We start from the raw sequence: 22,837 nt of genomic DNA, 5'->3' as shown, positions 1-22,837 counted from the left end.
CGCGGGCAAGCGCGCCGGCTGACTTTGCGCGCTCTGGGGCGCGGAGGGGCCGGCCCGGGGCTGCGCGGCTGCTGCGCGCCGCCGGCACCTGTTGCGCGGCGGGACCTGCGCGGGCCGCCCGCCTGCCCCTCTCCCAAGTTACTTCTGTGCCGCCGCAGCCCGTTCGGCGCGGCGTCTCGGCGGCCTGAGCCGTAGTGCCTCGTAGTCCCCTCCGATCCGCGGCCGCCGCAGGAAAGTCCTCCGCGGATGCTGCCGCGTGGGGCTGCCCGTGCGCGCCCCGCGCAGCCGCCGCCGCCTGCCGCGCAACAAAGGGCACCCTCGGCAGCAACTCCCACCCCGCCGGGAGGAGCGTCTGTGGTCCCGGGAGAGCCACAGCAGCAGCAAGAGCAACAGCCCGGTCCGGGGTTTCTGCTTTTGTCTGCCCCGGCAAGGTGTGCGGTGCCCAGCGCCCCGCCCCGCGCCCCGGCTCCCCCGCTCCCCTCCCGGCTTTGGGGGAACGCTGGAGACGCTCGTGTTTCTCCACAAACTGTGTTGACAAGCGACTGTTGAAAAGGGCTGGGAAAATTACATCTCATCTCTGGTGGGGTGAAATATGAAACATGTAATCTAACGGTTCCTGAAGGAGGGGGGAGAGGGACTTCTCTCCCTCTCTCTGTTTTCCTGCTCCGAGTTCCTGGTTGGATAATTTGGGTTAATACTAGTGAGTGAGCCTTTTGCTGCTTCAAAGGGTATTTCAAGTTGCCGGAGCTCCTCCCCTCCGCACCGTGTGACAACAACAACTCGTCCAGCGAGCGAGCGGCGGCGGCGGCGGCGGCAGCAGCCAGCACTTCCCCGCTCATTTTCTCTCTGTCATTCCCCTCTCAATCTTTGATCAATGTACTTGCCAGAGAGAACCGAAGTCCTTCAAACCTCCTCCTTTTCACCTTCGTCTTTAACGTGGTGCTAGAGCAAGGACCACAAAAAGAAACTGCCCTCCCCCTCCCCTCGGCCCCAGCCCCGCCGCCCGGAGCGGACTTCTCCTCCTCCTCCTCCTCCTCCGTCCCCACTTGCGGGACACTTTGTGCGTTCTCTCTCTCACTCTGCCCCCTGCTCTCTCGCTCGCCGCAGCACCTGATCTGGGGTTATCCCCCCCTTCTTCTCCCCCCTCCTCCCTTCTCTCCTTTCCTCTTTTTTTTTTTTTTTAATAATTTTTTTTTTAATTTTTCCCCTTTCCCCTGCGTGTGTGTGTGGGAACTTTCCCCCCTCCCCCTGCCCCCTCCGCCGTATATGTGACCATGGCCGTACCGGCTGCTTTGATCCCTCCGACCCAGCTGGTCCCCCCTCAGCCTCCGGTCTCAACTTCTGCCGCCTGCACCACCACCACCACCACCTCGTCGTCGGCCACCTCGTCGTCGGCCACCTCCTCTCCGTCTCCGTCCATCGCTCCTCCGCCGGCCGCTTCGGGGACAAACCTATTCCGGCCGGAGCCCATCGCAGCGGCGGCGGCGGCAGCGGCGGCCACAGTCACCTCCACCACCAGCGGCGGCGGCGGTAACGGCAGCGGCGGCGGCAGCGGCGGCGGCAGCCCCAGCCTGGGCACCGGCGGCGGCGGCAGCAGCAGCAGCGGCGGCGGCAGCGGCGGCACCTCCACTCCCAATGCCAGCGCGGCCAGCGCGGCCGGCAGCCTGCCCGGCAAGCCCGTGTACTCGACCCCGTCCCCGGTGGAGAACACTCCCCAGAATAACGAGTGCAAGATGGTGGATCTGAGGGGGGCCAAAGTGGCCTCCTTCACCGTGGAAGGCTGCGAACTCATCTGCCTGCCCCAGGCTTTCGACCTCTTCCTGAAGCACTTGGTGGGGGGCTTGCACACGGTCTACACCAAGCTGAAGCGGCTCGAGATCACGCCCGTGGTCTGCAACGTGGAGCAGGTCCGCATCCTGAGAGGGCTGGGGGCCATCCAGCCCGGGGTCAACCGCTGCAAACTCATCTCCAGGAAGGATTTCGAGACCCTCTACAACGACTGCACCAACGCCAGGTAAGCGCCGCAAGGCACACGCGCGCCCTGCCGGCCCCCCCGCCGCCGCCGCCGCCGCCGCCCCCGTCCCACCCCCGCGCGGTGCGGTCCGAGCGAGCGCTGCGCCGCTTCCCGCTGCCCCTCCCGCGCTGCCCCGGCACCCGGCCGGCCTTCTCCGCAGCCAGCGGCGCTGCTTCTTGGTGGGACGGAGGGACAGAGCGGGGAAGGGGAAGCCGCGTTGGTGTACCCCCTCCCGCTGCGCCTTGCAAGTGTCGCCCTGTCATTGTCCCTTCCCTGCCCCCCGGGCCGAGGCGTGCCGGGGGTAGGGGTGGCCGCGGGCACCGCAGCGCGGGAACGGAGGGCCGGCGGGGGTGGGAAGGGGCTAGAAAGTGCTTTCTGACCGAACCTCCAGCTGAAGTTTATCCTTGGATGTATCTTTAAAGCGGGCAACCCTGGGAAAAAGCCGCCCGAAGGGTGCACGGGAGTGGGCGGGGAACGGTCCTGATGGGGGGGACGGAGACATAGACACTGGGGTGTCGCGTTAACTAGGATGGGGCGCGGAGCAGCCCGGCGCCGGGCCCGTTCTGGGGCGATGGAGGCCGCTTGGCCGTCAGCTGCTGTCACACATCCGAGGGGGCACGTGCACTTTTTGTGTAGGGCTGTAAGGCAGTTGCCACATGGCGAACGGGGGAGGTGAAGGCAGGGCGGGAAGACGGCGAGGAGGAGGAGGAGGAGGCAGCTTTTCTTTGGGGTAGTGGGGAGAGGTGCCAGGCGGCCGGGGCTGGGCTGCTTCCCCGGTGGGGGGTGTGGGGGTGGGGGTAGGGGTGTCGGTCCCCAAGGAGCAGGTGCGAGCAGGTCCGGGGCCCCACCAGCCGAGGAGGAGACGGGGGGCAGCGGGAGCGCGGCAGTCATTTGGCAAGGCTGGATCCTGCCGCCGCGCGGAGTAACGCGGGCGCGGTAGCGGGGACGGCGCCGAGGGCGGGGGAGCAGCGCTGCGGCTGCGGGCGGTGCGGGGCTATCCCCGCACCCCGCGGGCCGAGGAGAGCGCGGGGGGGAGGCGAGCCCCAAACTTGCCACAGCCGGGGAGCAGTGTCGGGGGGATGGAAGGAGCTGGCAAAAGGGGAAATTCCTGATGCAATAGCAGCCGCCTTTGCAATGGAGGGCGAAAGCGTGGGGGTGTTATCTCTCAATCTGTAGGTTGCAGGGCTGAATCTGCTCGATAAGGAGAAGGGATCGCATAACTGCCGTGACCCCGAGATCAGAGCGGTCGGAAGCGCCTCCAGTTCCCGGGGGCTCTCCCCCTGCCTCAGGCGGGGGCGGGGGGCTCGGGCTGTGCCGCGCTGGAGGGGCGGCAAGAACTTCCCACGGAGGAGGTCGTGGACAAAGTCCCGATGCTACTTTCAATATACCCAAACAAACAGACCGGGCTCGTTTCACTTTCTTATTGTCATATTACAAGGTGCAGCAACAACCAACACGTGGGGAATTAACCCCACGCGATGCTGTGCTCCTGCCCGTCCCGTCCCCGATGGCGGGGCGTGTGACATCCCCTCCTTCTTCCCTTCATCCCCCCCCCCCCGACTCAGCAGAGGGTGCCTGGCAGTCATTAGCATAGAGCCAGGCGAAGCAGAGCACTAACTCTGCGGTAGCAATTGCTGGATGGATTGTTGAAGTTCCTGAATATTCAGGGCAGCAGGACAAAACAGCCTGGAATAACTTCCAAGCGCTGACATAACTGTAGCTGCTCGGGTAACTCTGCTGTTGTTTCATGTGGAATCAACATGAATATTAATAGCTGCTCTTAGACAATTGTTGGTTTGGGGTTTTTGTGTGTGTCTGTGTGTGTGTGTGTGTGTGTGTGTGTGTGTGTGTGTGTGTGTTTGTCCGTGTGGTGTGTAACTTGCAGCAACTCTGTACGAGTTCCAAGATTTGGTCCTTAAAATAAACTTATGGAAGTTTTACTTTAACACAGTCATAACCGTGTGAATTTTGATTTAAACATGTAGAATTAAGAAATACAGAAACTTTCTTTTTTTTTATCGGGGGTGTGTGGGGGCTTATGGAGACACCAATTCCTGGACTTGGCAGGGTTATAAAAGGGTTTGGCAGGCTGGTTGTAACATGGCTTGATTATGTCAACAGCACAGAATCGGCTGTTTTTCAGCTGTTCCTGAGGTCTGCTGTGTTATCATCCAGTGTAGTAGAAATTACAGTAGTGGGTTCAGAAGTGAGTAGGATTTGACCCTTAAAAAGCGTAATTGTAGTAGGCTTACTTATACATCCATTAAGCAAATAAATTAATGGAAAGGGTATACAATAGGTATGCAAAATGTATTATTACAGTATAGACAAATAAAGCAAAGTGGGTCAGTGAGTTTTGGTCAGAAAGGGAAGATAAATCTGTATTTGCTTTCTGGATTTCCCCTCTAATACATTTAATTCTTCTTTCTTTGCAAATCATTTTAAATTATTTCTGACATTGCAGTAATTATGCAGAGCATTTTGGTCTACTCAGTTTAGTGATTTAAGCGACCTTTTCTGACTCCCAGTTACTGCATACTTTAGCTGGGTGATGTCTTTTCGTATCCCGGGTGGACACTTTACTGTTGAGATGGAAACTGGAAGAACCAACTCCATCCTAGCAGCTAAATTGTTGTACTCATCAGATTCAAAAATTTTGAACCAGCATCTTATCACTGTTATATTTGTCTCATAATCAGCTGATGCACTCGAGTACGCTAATCCCTTTTTGGAAAGCTTCATCAAGGTTAATATGTTATTTAATCAAAAAAGGCATCCAAATAAAGCCATTACTTTGTTGTTCTTTAAATGGATTGAATCGTTAGTTGCCAGTTGCTGTGGAAATAATTTGTAATAACTTATTTTGAGACGGAAAAGTTTTAGATGTGTTTCACCAAAATGATACATTTTAACTGTGATATTGCTATTTAAAAAATCAATAAAACAAAAATCAATAAAACACCAAGGGATTTTCTATTGAATGCTTAATGTGGAGGTCTGTAAAGTGAATTGGTTTCTGTGTTTATTTGTGATACTACTAATAATAACATGATACTAAAGGACCTTTTTCTAAATTAGGCTTGTGTATCAGTTCACTGGAAAAATAAGCTTCCGTTATGAAGATGACTTTTCTTTTCTGGTCATACTGACCTTTGCTTTTATTTTCCTCATAAAAAGCATTGGCTGCCAAACAGAAATCCAGGAAATAGCAAACTGTGCATTTAGCTTACATTCCGATTAAATGGTTTGACATTAATGGGATGCTAGAAAGCCATATGCCAAACAAATAGAGGAAGGATGAAGGCAAAACATGGAAAATATTTAGAGCTACTAGATGCCAATCGAGTCAGGTTTCTTGAATGTGTGGGTGAAAGAGAGTAGCGAACTGTGCACTGAATGTCACCTGCCTAGGATTAATGACCTGGAAGCTATTGATCTCAGATTGTTTCTGGTCTCTTGTGTTTTGAGCACTTGTTGTGGAATTTTGCCATGCTGGGTCCCTTTCTAGAGTTTTCCCATAGACTTAGGCTGGCTTTGGATTGTGCCCACCCGAGTAAAGGCTAAAAGCGTGCGCATTCTTCTGACCTCCCTTCTGTGACCAGGACATGTTAATCTTTTCTGACATTTGAAGATGATTTTGAATGAGTTCATTGACATTCATACTTAAAGTGGGGAATTATTCGCAGCCTTTGGAAGCTCTTTACAATTTTTGGAAAACAAGCTAATTGATTTTTAAATGTAAAGGGGAAAGATGCTGAGCATGAAACAATTCTCTTCAAAGCCCATCTTAACGGCAGTTATTCAGGCCCTCTTTCCTAGCTCCTGCTTCTCTCAAATTATGTGGACCTAGCATGTCCTTGTTTACTGAATACTGCAGGCTTGCATAGCTTTTTTTTTCCCCCCTGTTTGTATTAATTAAAGGAGTATCTCACCCAGATAGGTTAGTACATATCATAGATACTTTAAATGAACAGGTCAGCAAGTGCAGCTGGAAGGAATGTCAAATATATAGTAGCTGTGGTTTATATTGATGACCTTCCTTCTTACCACAGATTATTAAAATATAATCAGCAGAAATGTGGAAGGCTTTACAAGCAAAGAGGACTTCTGGAAGGCCAGAAGATAAATTGTAGTAGCTATGAAGAATGAGTAAAAGGTTTGGAAGTGGTTTCCTTAGACTTAAACAAAATGAAAGACTCCAGTCGCTCATAATAACAGTACTTTTTTATCTATCTTACATTATATATTCAATGGTAAATATAGTAGTTTAAAGGCTGAGATCCTTGGCCCATACTTACTGCAACAGGACAGAACTATTTATCCCTTTAATCTGATACTTCAGTCGCTGGCAGTAGCAGGGTATCTGATACTTTGGAAGGGAACACTTCTCTGGGAACGCTGGCTGCCTGTTGAGAAGTGCTGCGGACGCTGCTCCCGTGCAGGGAATTGAGGGCCTGCTGGTGATGGGCAGGGGCACATTTTTTCCCTGATTGCTTCACATAATATTCCTCAAGGATTCAGTTTGATTACCTCCTCCTTTATCTTATAGCTATGAATATTGGTAAAGTTTTGTGTATTTTTTTTTTTTAATTAAGAAATCTTTTCTTGTCAGATGTAGTTTATGTAAAAAAAGCATAGTTTTATTGTCAGGTCAGTATCAACTTGACTTACAAGAAAGGGCTATATGGATAGTTTTGTTATTTCCTCAGACCACTGCCATCTCTGCTCAAATGCCGGGCTCAGTCTCAGGCTTCCAGGCTCTTTCTGGAGCCACAGGCCCCTGTGTGGGGTAGCTGAGCCCCCGGGCACATGGAGCAAGTGCCCCACAGTGTGTCCCTATGGGGCTGTGTTGGGAGGCTGCTGCGCCCACCCAGGGCTTCTTCTCTGACCCTCCTCAGTATTGTAAACCAGAATGCACTCAAAGCACTCTTATTTACAAATTGTCCTGCTTGCTGTTCTGTAATCCAGAGTGGGTTCCGAATACTTGTTGGAAACACTAATATTGTTTGACTGCCATATAGTATTTCTTCTGTTTTCCTCTGCTCCTGGATCATTCCAGATGTCTGTTTTTGCCCATCTCTGTGACTGGTCATCTAAAGTGAATTGCATACGAAGCAGAGAATCTTCATACACTGCATTGAATTTTAATATTTTCCTTTTGAACTACCTAATTGATGCATTAAATTGTTACTAAAATCCCTGCTGGTCTTGTACAAGTAAATCTCTTTTTCACCATTGCCAGTGTTGCCTAGTCATGGAGGAGCTTTACAAGATTAGCTGTAAAAATTCATTAATGGCTGTAGGATAGCAGAGAGTAGTTAGAAACTACAGAGTTTTATCTAAATTGTATGAGCCAGTGAAATTAGGGTCCAAAACAACCATGATGCCTGTCTGGTTTTAAGCAACAGGACTGGATTTAGATCCTCTTTGTTCTTTTATAAGTTAAATATGTTTTGTTTTAAAAATAACGTTTGGGGCATCTGCTTTGCATTATGAGTTAATTCCATTCATTGTTTTAAAATAGTGATTAACCTTTTGCAAATTATATACTGCACATGAACAGTAATTTTTTCAATAATCTTTAAATGTGCATGCTGTAACAGCGCCATAATGTGGACTGACATAATAGGAATTGACAGTAAATTTTTAGTTGCCTAAATACGTATTTAAACGATACAGCTGAAGAGTCATCTGCAAAAAGCTATTATGATCCAGAGAGTTAATTCATATATAGATAATTTCTCCAGTGTGAATTAGGGAAGAATTTTTCTTTTTTCCATTATAATTTAAATTATTTTCAAAAATCCTGAAATATAAACGAAAAATCTTTATATTTAGAATCAGGATGTGTCTGTGACTTGAAATAATAAAATCCAGTTTGCTTTGAGGAATAACTTTATCCTTAACCCACTATGTTCCACTTATTTATCTGATACTGTGCTCAGCCTGGGGCATCTCCTAACAAGTGCTGATGTTTCATTTCACAGGCATTGCAGAATATTCAGCTGTAATCTACAAAATGTGGAATCTTAGCATTGAGTGTTAATAACTGTGAACTGTTTTAAACTTTTTTGGGTTTTGGCTCTTTTTTTTTTTTAATGGAAGAAAAAGAAAAAAGGTAATAGTATATTTTCCATAGCATTAAGTAGAAAAATACTGTCACTCAGTTTCATCAGAGGAGGGATCTGTTTTTGACCATCCAGTTACATCCCAGTTTGGAATTTTCTAAGTCACTCGTAGTGATTAGCTGGGATAACTCTGAAAATACTGAAAACTCCCTTTCTCCTCTGTCAATTTGCATTGGTCTCTTTTAGAGATGGGATCTTTAACCAACAGACCCTGAGCAACAGTTCAGGATACGTCCACCAACACTGATGAAAGTGCTTGTGTGAGGAAACTGCTTGCAACTGAGGAAATGGATCACAAAATGTATTTTAGTTCACCTTGCTTTAAACAATGTTTTGTGATGATTGCTTTTAAGATGAACATCCTCCCCGGCAGGTGGATAAATATACACAGTGCAGTTTGCAGAATTGAATGGAAAGATGTTCTAAACTGTGGGTATTAAAACACATTACTAGTTATAGGCAGAAACTTTCTGAAATAATACAGGCTTTTTTTTGGTTAGTGTTCATGAAATTATGTTTCTGATACAATAAAATATTCCAAAGTTTTTATAGTGCACTCCTGGAATACTTGTGTGGGTGATACTTAACATAACTTTCTGTTCTTTTATCTCTTTAAAGGTACCCTGTTTACTCCAAAACTAGCTTATTTTAGATACTTTCTTTGCATCCTACATAATTTGCATCTTCATCATGAAGAAGAAAGCTATTTCAGTATGAGAAAGAAATGCATTTTTTGTTACAAATTTTGAACAGTGGGATTTTATGGCCTTTGAAAGGCTGAAATTAGCCGTAGTCCAGGAACAATGGAGCAAGTGCAATTAAAATTTGCTGGTGCATCTTGCCACACCAACTGGATTTTTTTTTTTCCATTAAAAGAAGTAGATGTTTTGGTCATGAAATTTTATTAATCCTTATAATTTATAGAATTAATCTCTGAATTGGCCAAATGGCTAAATTATGCCAAAATCCCTTTCGATCTGAAAGAAGCTCGGGTTCAAACAAAGCTTTCAGACTAATTCTCTTATTCACATTTTAATTTTATGTGTTACTAAATATACTGATAAAAGTGCACCTTAGCTGTTAAGACATCTTTTTTTACATTCATTTTGTTCCTTAGATTGTATGACTGAATGAGAGGGCACAGTAGGTGTGCATACAGATTACCTGACTGACAAAATAACAAGAGTTACTCCTGGAGTTGGATGGGGAGAAGGAGAAGAATGGGAGTACGTGGGACTGCTGCACATGCTTTAGCATAATTGACAGCTGAAATATCCTTGTAATGTTACGATGCCATGATTGAAGTTCATAACTCTGAGTGTTCCTGTTGGAGCACTTGTTAACCGTGCTGTACTGAGAACAGGTAATAGGTATTTTACATTTGGCGTACAAGTTGTTGTTTGGGACATGCCTCTCAGCATATGCTTGTATTCACAAACTGTTGTACGATAGAAGCTATTTCTGAATTTCACATCTGGGAAATGTTTTGCTTTTTCATTTTATATGAAATGATTGTAAGGAATCAAAAATAAAGCAGTTATATAAAGCAAAATATAAAGGAAACAGGTAAGATGTTGTATTACTATTTAATAACATCTTTTGTAACCTTGATTTCATGTTGTTCTCATACTTACATGATTTGTTTTTTAAGAGCTGGATCATGATTTTATACCTGAGACACAAAAAAACCTCACTTTCTGGTATTAGATATTGTATTTTTAAGAGAAGTACAAACAATGTGTTGCAGTTTTGTACAGTTTGTGATAAATCTAGTCAGGGCTTATTGATAGTTTGATCATTCCTTAAAAAAAACCCATTACTAAAACTATTATTTTTGAATTACTCTTTTTCCAAATGTGGTAAAAATATAAACCTAATACTTTAATTCGTTGTATATGTTTTAATGGATGACAATGTTATGTCTTTATGAAGCATATAATTTGTTTCCAGTCTCTTGACCTGCTGTAAAAACCTTTCTTTGTTGGACAAGGTCACCTGTGGGACTTAGTTATTTACCTTAAAATAACCATGCTATGGTTTTAAACCATATGTGTAACTTTAAGAATGCAGATACTACTGTTGCTTTCAATAGCCTACATGTATCTTTTAAACCAAGGATAAGCAAAATATATTTGGAAGTGCTATAAGAGAATCAGTTGACATCTTAGGTAGGAAACTGAATTGCTGTATACTTTCTTACATTAGCAGGGACAGTTTGAAGGCATTGGAAAAATGCTTGAGTTTTAGTGTCCTGTAAATTAACACTGGTAGCATAAAATGGATTAATGATGCGTTTTTTAATGCATCATGCATTTAATGCAATCTTAGTGTTTTTGGGAGCATTCTTTTGTATTAATTAATTTCAGCAAATCAGTCAACATCTTTGCAGGAATGAGTATCAGAATTTGGTATAACCTGTGGCTTCATACCCTCTGCTGGGATTTTTTTGTGTTCATTTTTGTAGCACAGATGCATCCCGTCCTTTTTGAAGGGAATGCATAGTCCCAAAATATGTGCCATGGTTGTCACTTTTCACATTTTAGTGCTGATTCTCACTGGTAGCTTGCTGGGAAGGAAGTGAAACCATTTTTCAATTATCTTCTGTTTCCTTACAGTAATTTATTGCATGGGGGGGAAGAAAATACCTCAGGTGGCATTAAATATAATATATATATATATTTATATATTACATACTATATACTATATACTATATACTATATACTATATACTATAAATATATATATATATGAGTGAAAAGTCATATATTCTTTTTTTTCTTTTAAATACATCTTATCTTGTTAGAACTGTTCCTACAATATAGGTGAATATTTTTTGTTGTTTCTCTGTGTCTGTATCTACCAGTAAAGCCTAATTTCATGATTCTGGTGCAAGTTACGCTGCCAATTTTTCTAATACAGGGCAGGATTGCTTGGTTTTGGTTTTGGTTTGTTATGGATTATTTTAAGCTGATACCCATAGTTTTTAATGGGCCAGATTAAAAAAATAAACATTAAATGGTAATAAAATATTTTGTCTTACATTACTGGGCATTATAGATGGTTTGTGATTCTACTCATTCCCTTTGAAATGAATTTGCTGCTGAAATATGATGTTAAAATTGACAGTAACAGAAAAAGAAGCTCCTGCTACAATATTTTACAATTTAACGTCTAGCTGTGTATAAAATACAGTTTTGAGAAACTATGAGACAAATGTATTAGAAATACTAATTTACCAGCATGTAGCTGTTTCAGGAGTGTGCATGCAAATCATGTAAGTAAAGAGCCATGGCATTTCCTGGGGAGGGCATCAGTGAGGTTTTTAGTCAGCAGGTTTGGGGATAGCCACAGCTGTTGGGTTGGCCTGACGCCACCTCAAGGTACAACAGGTGGGACATTGCTAAGAATTAATAAATCTTAAACAAATTTTATTGTTCAGAGCTTATGTGGTACCATAGAACGATGGCACCACAACAGAGTGGTGGAAAGGGTGGATTTTATCTATAGAAGGAGCAGCCGCTGCCGTAGTTTGTGCAGTTTGTGCATGTCAGATTTACACACTGAGAAGTTTGCTCAAACAACCTGGATTTCTTTGTTATCCTTCCTTTGCTCTTTGAGTCTCTTTGGTTGAACCAGAAGATGTATGATTCCACACAGAGGGATTTGTTGCTCAGCAGAGTGGTCAGACTCAGCCCACTTTCATTCTGGCCTCATTGCAATAGAAGTCAGGCACAGTGGATGTGGCGTTAAACAGAATAATTTCAGGTTGTTGCTGATGAGAGAAAAGGAATTGTCTTTAGAGGTTTTGAAAAATGCAGAGCCAACTAGTTCTAAATACTGTTCTGTGAAGTTGTGTTTCACCCCTGCAAGTAGTTTTCTGTGTGGAAGGTGTGCTCTGAACAGGATGGGTCTATCTTTTCAGCTTGACTAATCGCTTCCTTTCAGAAATCCAGAACGCATGCAGATTTGAACTTAAAGCCAGGAAAAAGTGCTGCCATGCTTCAAATTGCCAAAGGACCTCCGGGGACACAAACTTGACCTGGTTTTATGAAACCATAGAATTACATTTATACAAGTTACCCCATGGGAAAAGAATGAACTGATCCCAATTCATTTCTAAATTCTGAGGCCTTACGGGTCACATTTGAATTTTCTCCTACACCTGTTTTTCTACTAAATTTTTCTGAGGACGTTTTCACAAACTTACTTTACATTAGGTATGGGTCAATTGCCTAATATTTAACAGTTCACTATTCTAATTCTTTAAAATGTCTAATGGTTTCTCAATATAATTATGCTGCAAAAAGTTTAAATTATAGAATTTGTTTGGTATTGACTAAGTCCTCAAGCCGTGAACCCTCCTCTTGGTTTAGTAACTCAGGCTTTGTTTTCCTGTGTGTGAAAAAGAGGAGTAGTCAGTACATGTTGTGTGGGCTATAGAGAAGAGAGCAGCTCTGCAGGTTTTGGGCTGCTCACCTGGAATGTGAGACACTGTGGCTCAAGGTTCTAAAGGGTTTACCCAAGGAGACAGTTCACAAGAAGGCTCCCAAGACTCCATTCTTCCTTTCTCCTTCCCTCAGCTGGACTAAAAACTTGGGATTTGGGAAATCATGGTTCGTCTTGCCTCATCTTGGAATCAATTTAAATAATGAGTAATAATAATGCTCCCATGGCATTCCTCCTTCAGTACTTTGGTTTGAGCTGGGAGCCTAAATACCCCAGGGTGAGTGCTTACCTCTCTCTGGTGAGGTGGTGTGGTATTTATAGTGTCCAAGAGTTCCTGCTGGTGTATTGCCAGGTTGGACTATGCTAGCTAAGTTGAAATAGCGGGCCCTAAGGATATGGAAGGTTCCTTAGTTCAAACACTTAGAGGGTTACATTAAAATTAGAATTAGCTTGCATTTTGATTTATTTAACAAACTAAGTGAGTGTTCTGTTCAGCTTAAGTTTGCCTCAGCAATTACTATCCCACAGAGGCTCTTCAAACCTTCCAGGCTTTGCTTTCACCTTCTTTTCTAATTCTCAGTCAGTCTTTCCAATGCTTGAAATATATTTTCAGTGCTGAAGTTGGCATTAACTGCCTGCATAAGTCTGTTTCTAGTGAATGAATGACAAATTTGGATCCTACTAATCTAGTATAGATGCTTTTGTCTTTAATGCCATCTTAGCACTCCAATTGACTGAACATTTCAGCTGATGATCCCTGGCTGTAGTGTGGATGTGGCAGAGGGAGCTAGTTCTGAGTTTGTAGTCCCTTTTGTCTTTAATGCCATCTTAGCACTCCAATTGACTGAACATTTCAGCTGATGATCCCTGGCTGTAGTGTGGATGTGGCAGAGGGAGCTAGTTCTGAGTTTGTAGTCCCTTTTTTGGCTTGGGCGAAAGGGATTGGTTGGTAAGAAATGGATATAAAGGTGTTACCAAGACGAGTAAGAAGATGTTTATTTACTCTGATTGTTTGTTTTTTCATACCAGTGAGTTTTTCTGTGCAGTTTGCATTGAGCCATTCATGACTTTGCCAGTCTGGATAATTGAACTGTTTCATGAGGTATCATTGCAGGGACCTTATCAAAGGCTTGCTCTTGTTTTGACTGGCAAAGTGAAAGGCAGGTCTTCTAAATGGTGATTACTTATCACCATTATGCATTTATTATAAATGTGTACATCGTGTCCCATCAACAGGTTTGACTACTATGTGGTGCTGATATCCTAAGTGGGTACAGTGGGGCATATTTTTTCCCAAGACACAGCAAATAGTTTTGTTCCCACATGACTTTTAATGGAAGGTAGAGAGATCCAGTTACAATTAGGGGCTTTAACAGTTTTCTTGTTTGCTTGGCTTTTCCTTTGTAGTTCTCTTGTTCTTAAGTTGTGTAGAAGATTTTTTTTTTTAAATTTTACTATATCCAGAGTAAGTTTAGATCAGACTAGGCTTTTGACCTATCAATAAAATGTTTTGGCTCCTTTATGATTTTGGTACTAAGTGAGGGAAATTAAATTAAATTTAAGATCACCTATAGGTGGCAATAAATTCTTCATTGTGATTGAAATGTTTGTCTTAAATTCTCTTTGCATCTAAACTAGAGAGAAAATAAATCCCTTTGTTATCTTTTTGATCATAGAACAACAACTCAGAATGAAGAAACAAATTCTGATCTTTGAAAATTCAAACTCTTCCTTTCTCTTTCCTTTTCTCCTGGTTGCTTTCTTCTCCTCACACACCTGTCTGAATTAGGAAAAGAAAGAAGATGAAAATTTACAATTCTCCATGGAAGCTGTATTTTATGAGGCACTGTGAAAACTTCAGATACAGAGGATGCTTGGTGGGAGCAGTTGCTAACCCTAGCAGTAGCAGTAGGGACAGGAGCCCTGAGGCTATGGGGCTGGGAACATGCTGAAGAGTAGCATGGTGAAGAGGCAGAAGTGAAAGGCTGGTTGACAGCATGTTAAAGCAAATTTATCCGGTGTCGCTGTCACATGCGGCCTTATGAGTTTACATATGTATGATCAAATTTTCAGCCTTTGGATCACAACTGTGTCCTTTCTCTTCGCTAAGGGCTATGTTTAGAGTAGTGCCTGGGAAAGCAAGCAAGAGGAAATAAGCTTTACCGTAGATTTTGATGTTGGGCTAGATTCTTGTGGCAGAGATGTTAAATGGGAATGAAAAAATTGGGGTTTTTTTAGTAATACACTTAATCTGAAAATTCTTACCTATGCTTTGTATGGTTCTAAGTTTATTTCAGAAGTATACTGCTGTAATTCCTGTTTCTTCCTATTTTTCCATATCCCATGTGCAGCAATGAATGTAGTCACTGTGCTGCCATTGGGCTGTACATGGAAGTCTTAATCCTGCAAGCAGGAAGCTTTGGTTTGTGTAAGGGGTCCTGTTGCCTATAGAATCTCAGTTGGATGGTTTAAAGTAATAAAGTTCTGCAGTTCCTTAAATATTATCAGTATTGCTACTCAGAAAGCATAGCTAGCTGAGTTTTCATAAGCTGGAATTTCACAGACAGCGGCAACCAAGTGTGGGAGCGATCAAAGAAAATTATTTGTAATCAGAATGTGAGTTAGGTGTTATAAAACAACTGTTGGGTGCTTGTGTGCATGTGAAATTTGCTTACACGAATAATCCCATTGATTTAAATGAGAGCATTCAAGTGACGAAAACAGGTTCAACGTGAGAATGTTTAGAAGACGGTGACCTTAGAAGCGAGCAGTCGTCTTTGGAAGTATTCAAAGGGGGGCTGTTAAAACTTAAAGCTGAGAGTTGGCGTTTGAAGGCAGAAGCAGCTCAAGAGGTGTTGGGGGAGCTCACCTGCCAGATAATAATGTGTTTTAATGATGCTGGTTAACTCTGCATCAACTTTCTCATACTCTTTTTTGGGGGGTATGGGGGAAGGGATGGGAAGGAGGGCGAGAGAGGGACGGTGACAGCAAGGCTGTTTGTTTTTCTCGAAAGTTGTTTGTGATTTCAGGTACTCATGGGAAATCTCTTGATCAGATTCACATCTGTTCCTGTCAAAGTGGGTGCTAAGATACCGGTCACCCAGCAACCATGTCCAAGAGGGAATTGGGCCGATAATAACTTCAAAAAGGAATGACAGATGCTAGATTAGGATGAAAGACAAAACGCATGAAAAATGAGCTTGTTAGAATAAAAAAATTGTTCAAGCACCTTCATGCAAATTAAATGAATATTGAACATTTGCATGCAGTAATTTCTACTTTTTCTGTTGATTGAGAAGAAATAAAGATGGTACATATAAAAACATAAATGTAATTTTTTTTTTTTTGCACCAATTAACATACAAAGCAGTATCTTTCTTCTAAAAATGAGATTAGCCACCTGGGTGCTTGGCTGTATCCCACATATGTCACAACATTTTTGTAATGTGTATGCTTCTGTTGAAGAAACACCTTATCTAATTCTTTGTAGCAAAACAAACAAGGAAGAAACCTTATATTAATTTTAAAATACTTTCGGTTAGCATCGTTCCATTTTTTTTTCAGCTGCGGTTTTCAGAGCTGAATTATTTCCTGCTGTCCTTGAATTCAATCGGTATAATGTGCATTAATAAAAGATCACATAAGATGAGTTCAGACCAAATGCTAAGGTTTCCTATTGACTGGTCAAACAATACATATTTTAAGACAGCATGTCTGTTGGGGTAACATGAAGAAGAAATAGTCACTTTTCCATGCCTATGCATTAAGATAATTTAAATAATCTAACAGTTTTATTATTGAAATGTTCATATAAAAATCAGAATTTGGAAAAGATTGATAAAATGCTCTGATTGAGAAAGGACTCTGTGTCTTGGTTTAGCAATGTCTAATGTGGTCACGTACAGAAATTGATTTTCTTCAGAAATTAATTAATTTTTCATATCGCCCTAAGCTGCAGTTAAAAAGAGTGCATACTTGTCTGTTTTTTCCAGAAATATTGCCTAATCATATTAATACCATTGCCCCAAGGATGAAAAGATAATTGTACAAATGCATTTGGAAATATGTATCACTGAGTATTTATGATTAAATTATGCAAATGACCCAGCTCTCATCCTTTCCAGACCCAGATTGTCTAATTAGGATTGATATGCTGAATAGATGTTCCAGAATTTGAATACAAGCATGTCCAAAGAGCAGAAAATTGGAAATGACAAGGCTGAAATGCTAAGAAAAGTGTCTTTCCCTTTTATACTTTACTAATGTGGTGTTAGCAGTTGCAGTTTTTCCTTTGGCTATATTGTGTGACTCATGTGTCCTACAAGAAATAAGTCAGGAAAGAAAAATCAACTTTCATAAATAGCTTTACTTTGCTCTGGACTTGCTTTTCTTTAAAAGTCTGCTAACAGTTCCTCTCCCCTTTAAAGCTTTGTATCCTTCATGTTAAAATAATGATGTATGCCACATAAATTACTTCTTAATTTGGAGCACTGTTGTTTGTCTCCAGCTGCCAGCTGCCAGTGCTAGATATTTAGCTCGTCAGCTTCTCATATATTCAGATGAGATTTACACACCTAACAATTTTAAGTTCAGTGAGGTTTTTTTTTGGGGGGGAGTTTCTTATTTTATTTGAATTCACAATTCCTTAATGTAACTACCTATTTTTTTTTTTTTTTATTTTAAAGAGGGGGAATTGATATCTCATTAAGCTTGTTTGTAGACATTCTGAGTTGGAATAATAACTATCAGCAGTCTACAGCATTTAAATCCTTCTTCTTTAGTGGACTGTTAGTTCATTTATCTCTTGGGAAGCTGGGAGAAGAGCCTGGTGAGGAGCAAGGAGGAGTAGTGAACTGTCAGTACTTCAGCCATTGTTAGCAGCAGGAGTCGCTCCCTCTGAACTCTGTTGGCTCCTGCTACCCATCTGCGGGATGATGGATTGCTATGTTTAATACATTTCAGCTTTTGTCTGTCATAGTGTGGATAGACAGCGCTATCAATTATTTCAGCAGTGATTAGAGCGCTGGTTGTACCCACTGCTATTGGGCAGCACCTCCCAGGAATGTCTGATGTGGGAGCTCCTTGCTACTCTCCCCACACAGATGACTTGCTCGGCGAACTTGAGGTGGTTTTAAACACCTACTAAAGACTGCTGGGAATTGCTAAATCCTCACAGCTACCCTGCAACAAAATTCAGACACCCCTGGAAATAGTCTGGTACTGGCCTAACCCAGAGAAAAATGTCTTGTGCTTTCCATAGGTGGGGATGGGAGCAGGGGGAATTTGGGGGTGTGATGTCAGTGGCCCATCTGTAGTTAAGTGTGTGGCTACTGGTGATAGGGGCGGGATGCGAGGACTGTGCTGAAGCGATGAGACACGACATGACATGTGTCATACGAGGATTTGCTGAGCCCTGGGTGCTTTGTGATTCACAAGTCCACAGGCTGAATGATTTCAGCCACCAGAGAAGTCGCTGTACACCAGCACAACATATGCCCTGGAGTATCTTCTAATAATTATAAAATGTTGCAGTAGACATATAAATTGAAAAAAAAAAGAAGATAATCGTGCTATGGACATTACTTTAGACAAGTGGATGTATATTGTTTTCATTAATATCATGTTAATTTTCCACTCTTTGAAAAAAGTATTATTCAAAATCTTGCGTGAAACAGTATTGTATTAGAAACAAAAATATAACTATGCAAACTAAAGCATATAATACTAGCTTTAAAAGATGCTTGACCCAGTTTTCTTGATTTGGACCATTGCCCACCATGACAAGCCAGGCTGAGGATAACTTTCACTTCATTTTGAACTGAGGGAGGAAGGGAAGCTAAATCAGATATTAATCATCCTTGATTTAGGTTTCTTGGTTGAGAATTTAATTTATAGAACCAGAAGAAAGAGTAACTACTAAAAACTACCATTAGGAAAAGTGGTAACCAGGCTTAAATGTGCTTTCTTTACCCCTGTTTCACTCTATATTCACTTGACTGTGACACTCTTTGCTTTTAAATTTTTTTTTTCCTTTTGGTAATACCACAGTTCAAATTCTGCAGCTCTGCTTATAGGCAGTAGTTTGCAGTTTCTCTATTGTGCTTGTTGGAAATCCGAGCTCCACCGCACAGTCGTGGAATGCCATTTTTATTCCTTTTTAAGATGATCCAGTCAGTAGCAATGCTCACAGGGAGGAGTGTTCATGATAATTAAAAGCTGGAGTTTACCTTTAAAACAAAATTGGCAATTTGCCCAGGAGAAAACTCTGTCTTCAGTCACCATTTTTAATCTACTCGGCTGTTGGGAGTTATCTCCACTTGAAGAGTTGTCTGGTTTTAAAAGTTGTCTGGATGTTGAAATAGTTTCTTTGACATTGTTCCTAAGTGCTCACTTGCCATAGATGATGATCAGAGGACCTGAGGGCTATGTGGAAAAGAGTATCAGTAATAAAGTGGGAATAATCTTGGCATATACAGCTGGCAGCTTTTCTCAGTTTAGTCTCCCTTCGTTACCAATGTGTGGCAGTGAAAGAAGAAAACTTGAGGTATACTTTACAAATTCAAGAGAAATTTAGAGAAATTAATATGTGTTTATAAATAAATAAATTTATACATAAGCAAGTTTAACATATTAAGCTTTTACTGATATTTTTTCTCCTTTAAAATAAATGGCATTTGGCTAGGGGGTTGTTCTTTTGCAGAGATCACTATCAAGCATTCATACAGAGAGGAAATAATGGCAACTTGAAAGTTAATGAAAAGCAAGTATTAAATAAATCCATGTATTATTTGGTGATGTGTTAATAAATGTATCACATAAATATGATAGGTAAAAGAATCAGATAAATGGTTCCTTAAGCAGGTAAAAGGTCTCTGTTGTTTATATTCCTTCTGTAGAGGTAAGGCTGTGAGTTACAGCCTTTTTTGATAGCGGGACTTGTTTAGATAATTTTGTCTTTCTTCTGTCTCCTCCAGGCACCCTGATCTCACTCCTATACAGCTGTGTGTGACCATTTTCAGCAAAGATCAGGTCTAGGTTGGAAATGCTGTTTCCACCCTCCTTCCTCTCTCCCCTTCATTATTATTTTTATTAATCCTCATCTGTTTTGGGAAAACAGATCACCCTGTGCTTTCATCAGCATTTGTGTTGCAACAAGTGATCAGGCAATGGGGAAAGAAATGAATGATGGGGGTGAGCTTCAGTTTTATGTATTGTCATTCTGTCTGCCATGAAATTTTCTGAATCCAAACGGCAGTGCCCTGAGCCTAGCCTGGAAAATGTACTGTGGATTACACAGTGGTTTTAATGCTGTATTTAAAAGGAGGACACAGGGAGGGGGGTGAGCTGCAATGAAGGGAGGAGTAAAATCTTTAAAAGAGAAATATATGAAGGCAGAGGAAGCCACTTTCCTCGCTCTCTTGGAAATCTGCTTTACTAAATCTTGGCAAGCTGTCCTACTGTGTATTGCAAAACAAATGGGGTGGGTGTCTGAGGTAGAGCATTGATTTCCTCCTTTGGATGCTCCCTCTGGCGTTGTTCTGGTGGCAGAGAAAGGTGAGACATGGGTGTGCACCATCCTCCATGCCCGGCATATCTTGGCTTGTTTCGGGAGAGAAGCTCGCTTGTTACAGAGCATCTTCTACTCTCTGGAAGGTCCTGTACGGTGTAAGAACTCTGGAACTTAGGTTGAGCCTAAGCCTCTGCTGCTGGAGTGAAAGCCCTAAATTATTCTCTTTTTTGAGTGGACTTGTACCAGTCATGCCTCTTGCTTTTTTGGGGACTTTTTTCCCTGTTAGTGGCCGAAGGTTAGCATAGAATGCATCTCCTATTGCTGTGCAGGATCAGACAGTGTAACTAAGGCCTCTGGATTCTGATCCAGTATTAAATTACTGACTGCTGTTTTGCTGTGAGGACCTAGTTCACAATACTCCTGCCCAATATTAATGATGATGGAAATATTCTACTGTCTAGGAAAACTTAGCCGCTGTAGTATTTTCCGCAAGCTATGTCAATAGCGTTTTATTAGTTTGCACTTCTTAGCAATACTCAATTCTTCAAGTTGTTTTAAACCCAGTTGGTTTCTTGAGTGGCTTTTTGATGGAAACACATATGAAGCTACAAGATCCTTGTCTACCCAGAAACAGAGGGAAACTCAAGATTTCCCTGAGTAGGCATGGTTTTAGGAAAACTTCACTCTGTTCAGAATGGTCTGACTTCACTGTAAAGTAGGTTCCACTGTGCTAATCCTCTTGGAATGCAGCAATTATCACCTACCGTATAGGTGTTAAGTGCTGAATTTCAAAGGGATTATCACTTTCCTCCTTCAGTGGCTAAGCTAGAAGAGAAAAGTTGTTAGTGCTTCTAAAGGGGAGGGAAGAGGGGAAGAAAAGAAATCTCTCTTGTTTTCTTTCGGTGGTTGCCTTCAGTCTGGCTATAGCAGAGCAAGCTGGGTTTTGCTACAGCCAGTTACTTTTGAGTCCGATCTTCAGGAATTCTAAAGGCATTTGTTTCCTCCTCCCTGCTCCTTTCCTCCCCCGCCCCCCAAAGTACCCTTCTTTTGTGGAAAGAGGCAATGACAACAGCCTTGCAGAACAAAAACCGAAAGCTATGTAGGTGGACAAAGTTACATAGGAACCAAAGTTCTCTGTATCCTTACACTGTGTTTTTATCACCTGGAAACTTTTGTCTGCTTTACTTGACAACAATTAGTAGAAGTTGGTATCTTTTAAGTCTAAAGAGATACTTGATGGCTTTGTTGGTGTTGCAGACAGAGTGCTGGAAGTTACATGAAGATTATTTTTGTTCATATGATCTTCACACGTGCCTTTTCTATAACTGACATACCAATATTTTGTTCGTCCACTAGCTCTGTCCACAATACAGACGGTACTGATTTCAAGTGGTTGATGGATAAAGTGGGATTAGTGTCCTTGAATCCTCCTTCCCCTTTTTCATATCCATACCTAAGAATCTCACATCCATGGCTACTCCTCTAAGTGCTGACTCCTGCAATCTTTACTGTCTCTGAAATGTTTTCTGATACCCGATGGTCAAGGAAAGCAGGGCAGAACTGTGATTCCCCAGCAGTGCACCCTGGAGACCGTGCAGCATCCACAGGCGGCGTGAACTAAATGGGGAATGAAAATTTGGGCGAGGGCATTCACACCTGGGGAGGGATTTAAGATGCTATAGGGGATAGAAGTAGCTAATAATGGTCAAGAGAGGGCTGCCTTATGGAGAAGTCCTTTTTCTGAAGCTGCTCAATAACCAAAAGAGGCTTTTAGAGAAGAAGGCAGGATTTGGAGCTGTATTGATGTGATTAGAAGGTTTCATGGAGGGAGAGATGTAGAATATTGAGTTGAAATATTGGCTTCTCTCCTGTTGTTTTCATTTTCACTATCAGTTCACTGGGATGAAGAATGATAACTTCTGTCAGGAGCATTTCGTCTAGAGCTGGATTTCTCAGAGTTAAGAATTTAAGAGTTGTAGTGCTGGAAATTGGGTTAAAAACATTCCAGTTTCTTCACAGTCAAACTGCAGAAATTAATGACTTTCAGAGTTAAGGTGTATCATGGTGTTTAAATAGCATTTTCCAGGAATTACCACAGATCATTTCAATAACTGATGAAAAGTTTCTTCTATTATATATTTTAGATACTATACATAGTGCTATAAATACTACTGTATGGAGTATCTAGTATATCTCGTTGCTGGTAGAATTAGTTCCTGTTATAAGAGTTTGTAAGATAAATGCAATCCATTTTTTTAAAAGAAGACAAGAAATTGTGGTTCAGTTCTACAGCTTGCAGTATTTTCCTGGGAATAAAAATCTTCTCCTTAAATGTGAAACAATTTGGCAGAAGAACACACTCTGCTAAACTTAGGAAGTTGTAAAAATGAGTGTTCTTAATTTTTAATGAATTTCTGAAATATTAATTCTTTTAGTCCATTTTTGATGTCAGTAATGGTTTGTAGACTTTTTGGGGTATTTTGAACTTTAAGGGGCTTAACTGCTTAACTCTCTGTATCAAGATGGTAATATATACCACCAAATGTCCACAGTGGAGAGAAGGTACTTTGTATTGTTGGAAGTGACGTTCATTAAGGTCTGCTGTGCATGCAAAGAAGGCAGTATTTATGTTGATAGGGTTTCAACATGGGCTCGATGCCAAGTCACCATAAGACAGCTACTTTTTCAGGAAGTTGGGAGTATCTTATGATGGTGGGATGTCCCACTATTTGATTTGTGA

General features: G+C 42.2%; 1 protein-coding gene across 6 annotated transcripts in view; it reads left to right on the top strand.

Moving 5' to 3' along the window:
* The first annotated feature begins 475 nt into the window (after positions 1 to 475).
* Positions 476 to 22,837, top strand: part of DACH1 (dachshund family transcription factor 1) — a 353,381-nt gene continuing 331,019 nt past the window's right edge. For all 6 annotated transcript variants that reach the window (XM_050978249.1, XM_050978250.1, XM_050978246.1 and 3 more), the window contains exon 1: positions 476 to 2,014. In XM_050978249.1, coding sequence (XP_050834206.1) covers positions 1,275 to 2,014 — 740 coding nt within the window. In that variant the 5' untranslated portion in view covers positions 476 to 1,274. The remainder of the gene's footprint in view (positions 2,015 to 22,837) is intronic.

Source organism: Serinus canaria, chromosome 1 (genome assembly GCF_022539315.1).
Source record: "Serinus canaria isolate serCan28SL12 chromosome 1, serCan2020, whole genome shotgun sequence".
In the NCBI taxonomy this organism is placed as follows: Eukaryota; Metazoa; Chordata; class Aves; order Passeriformes; family Fringillidae; genus Serinus; species Serinus canaria.
The sequence above is the reverse complement of the archived record's forward strand: the minus strand, read 5'-3'. Positions and strand labels throughout refer to the sequence as shown.